The 3,630-nt window shown below is 41.5% G+C and overlaps 1 protein-coding gene across 3 annotated transcripts in view; it reads right to left on the bottom strand.

Moving 5' to 3' along the window:
- Positions 1-3,630, bottom strand: part of NADK (NAD kinase) — a 52,978-nt gene that overhangs the window by 7,378 nt on the left and 41,970 nt on the right. For all 3 annotated transcript variants that reach the window (XM_019511696.1, XM_019511695.1, XM_019511697.1), the window contains one exon: positions 2,618-2,775. In XM_019511696.1, coding sequence (XP_019367241.1) covers positions 2,618-2,775 — 158 coding nt within the window. The remainder of the gene's footprint in view (positions 1-2,617; positions 2,776-3,630) is intronic.

The raw sequence follows: 3,630 nt of genomic DNA, 5'->3' as shown, positions 1-3,630 counted from the left end.
AGAATTGGGGATGGGGACGGAGGGAGTTGCTGGGAAGAAGTTTGCTATTTTTCCTCCAGGCTTATTCTTCAATGAAAAATCATTATGATCAAGTCTGCATGCCTCATCTAGGGTTTACTTTATTGGAATTGAGGGACAAGAACTACTCATCTCTTTTTCTGCTGAAAGTTTTACAGGGTTGTGGACATAAGTTTATTATGCATATTGCAAATATAATGGAGGCATACAGTTATGTGCACAGCAAAGCCTTCCCTAACAATTCTAGTAAGGTTATTTACTATAAAGGCATTCCAGTTACAGAAGACTTGAACTTCATGTAAGAGTTAACATACTGCCTAATTCAATGAGATCAGTAGTTTTAGTTTTACTTCTGGGTGGACTTTTGTGATTGGTGTTTTGAAATACAGATGTGAGAACTTTGTAGGCTTTATGTAAAACTTTCAAATTTAAGAGGCCTGGGTATTTGAGGAGTCAAAAATACCTGGTCAATTGGCTGGTCAAATATTGTAAAAGTGTCAAGTAATGTAAGGATTAATTTATTAGAACAGTGAGAGACTAATCTTCAATAAGTTAGATATCTATGTTAATTACGTAAGTTACGTTAACAAAACAAGATCATTGACTGCTACTGTGAAACAATTAGAATAAATTTAAAAAACTTGTAATAAATTAGTTTAACTAGCAACATGGCTTACATATAAGTGTGAACAAAATTCAACCGTTCTTTTTGGCGTTTATCCTGGAATGTCAGGGTCAGCCCAAAGAGTTACAAATCGTAAGAAAAAATGAAATTGAAACATACACAGAAACTATAAAGGTCAGCTTTTCCATGCTGCTGGTTTTCATTGCCTCCTCAACCCAGAGTTAGCTCTTGCAGCCCCATATGGCTTAATGAAGGGGAGGAGGGAATGAGAGAATTGGCTGAAAGAGCTCAGGGCAAGGATGCCTGCTCCTTGAGAGAGGGGATAAGGGGGTGATGGATATATGTGCCTTGCCTCCTGCAGGACTGGGAGGCAAGGAGCCCTCACTTCTGCCCCTTGCTAACAAATGACAGCATGATGGAAAAAACGGTAGGCCACCACCTATACAAGGGCATTTATGGCTTCATGGAGTATTTAACAGTATCTGACCATGGTCAAATAAATGGTCAACTGACTGTATTTGTTTAGCCAACTGACCACTTGTCAACAATTTATGGTATGAGTTGTCTTGAGATGATTGACTTCTGCCATATTGCCAACTGTATAGATAAACTGTAGCTTGATGTAGGTACCATGAATAAACAACCAATTCAAATGGTAAAAAAATCCTTTTTAAACTTCTCATACCCTTACAAAACACCAAGATTTCTCCATTATATAGACTAGCAGACTAAAACAGTTGTGCAAAATATTAAAAACACAAAACCAGTGAAATAAATTTATTTGTGGCTAATATCTATTACAAGAAAATCCACTCTGAGCACAGACTGGACATGACAAGTGTTGGGAGCTTCTTTTTTTTTTTGCAAAAACTATATGCAATTAAGATTATCATCCTTCTAAATAAGTATATCTGCTCACATCTGCTAGTCTCAAAAACTCCCATTCCTGACAGTTCTACATCAATGATTCTTAACCATGGTACTGGGGCACCCTGAGGTGACTTGAGATCTTTTAAAGGGTGCTATGAGACGCAAGGAAGATAAGCAGAGATGAACAGATAAGTGCAGGCTCAGGCTCTTCTTTGCCTGGCAGGTGGCCTGCTTCCACTGTCCAACACTTCTGCAAGGAGTTAAACACTGTAATAAATAAATTCGTTTTTGAAATGGGGTGCTGCTTAATTCACAAAAGTTACGGAGTGCTGCCTCGAATCAATATGGTTGAGAACCATTTTTCTACATATGGGCATGGTGCCTAATAATAAACAAACTTTATGTCCTTTGCTTTGGTCAATCTTATAATATTTATCTTCTTATTGGGCACATATACAGGTGCAATTAATTCACAGCAATAAGCCTGGCATGTACTACACCAGAATTTATTGCTCCTGGGCTCTGTGTTTGAACGTGCACCCAGGACCACAGGATGTCGAGCCAGGTTGGAGCAGCCCCAGCTAGCAGAGGGCCCAGGGGGTCAGCCTGCCAGTCTAAGGCTGCCCTGATCCAGCTCAATGTGCTGCAGAGGGGCTGGATGGGCACAAGGGTGTTCCAGTGGGGGGCTAGCCAGGAGGCAGCCCCCACACTGAAGCACGCTTGTGCCCATCATCCCTGTCAGCATTTACACGTGCATTGCTATGCACTAAAAAACTCTGCCACAGGTTAGTATTTGTATTTACAAGTACTAACCTGTGACAGAGTTTATTAGTTTACTGTGGTCTAATAGGGCTACATGTGTGGACGCTGAGATGATTACTGTGGAGCTAATTAGGCAGCTCCACAGTAAACATCTTGTGTAGATGTGCCCATTTTGTACCTGTAGTGGTGTGTGAGGTTTCAAATAGTCATTCTGAGGAAATGTTGGGTAAATGGCTGTCTGCAAATGGAGGGGCCTGGATTTAGGGACAAGAAAGGGCTCCCTGGGCCAATGTTCTTATCTCCAACAATTTACATCTTTGAACAAGGAGAACAAAAGCTAACCTTGAGCTCCACTCCTGCAGGGACAACAATGGGTCTGAAGGACAATGAGTGAGGACAGATTGGGGTGATCATGATTGCAGGAACATTTGGATGAATCATTGAAGCTCCAGCTGCAGCAGCATAAGCAGTGCTACCAGTCGGTGTGGAAACGATAACGCCTGTGAATGGAACACAAGTTTTACTTATGCATGCTTGGCTGAAGGTAATTCTTTAAAGCAGTGGTTTTCAACCTTTTTTCACTTGTGGACCCCTTTCGAAATTTTGAATGGAGGTGCCAACCCCTCTGAATTGTAGGTGTGGGTATTCACATTTTTGATCAATCAGTCATCTTTTGCAAACCCCTTAGATGTAGTCTACGGACCCCCAGGAGTCTGGAGACCACAGGCTGAAAACCACTGCTTTAAAGTAAGGCTAGGTAACAGGAAGTTGCACTTCTGTCATTTAAAGCTACGAAAAAACATTTGACCTTATCCCAAGTTGGATTTCTCCACCATGAGTCAGCTGAGGCTTGATTTTAGCTATAAGCTTTTAAAATATTAAAAGAGACTGAGTTAGATGAAATTGGGAAGTCTACAGGATGAACTCAGATTTCCAAGGAAAGGAGTGATCCAGATACATGAATGGGGGCCAGAAACTCCCTTCCAATTCAAGCATTGACAGACTCCTTCTCTTGCATCAATTTGCACACCTGTACATCACACATACCTATGAGGGTAAGAAGATTCATATCTGTTAAGAGCTTTATGGATGAAATGTCAATATTTAACAATAGAGGTACACTGATACATTGGTTCATATTGGATCAGCACTGATAAAAGGAAAACTGACACTGGCAAAATCTGGTTATTTTAGCTGGTGTGGCCAATAATGTCACCAATAAATGCTGTGTGCATGTGCGTGCCCACAGCTCACACACAGCCAGGAATGCAGCCCAACCGCTTGGAGAGCAAGGGCTTCCTGTGCTTTGGAGAGCAGTGTCTGGCCAGTAAGTATGTGTGGGGGGGGGGGGGGGG

The sequence above is a fragment of the Gavialis gangeticus genome, unplaced genomic scaffold (genome assembly GCF_001723915.1).
Source record: "Gavialis gangeticus isolate Ggan-Ray unplaced genomic scaffold, GavGan_comp1, whole genome shotgun sequence".
NCBI lineage: Eukaryota > Metazoa > Chordata > Crocodylia > Gavialidae > Gavialis > Gavialis gangeticus.
Note: the sequence above shows the minus strand (reverse complement) of the source record. Positions and strands in the feature narration are given on the sequence as shown.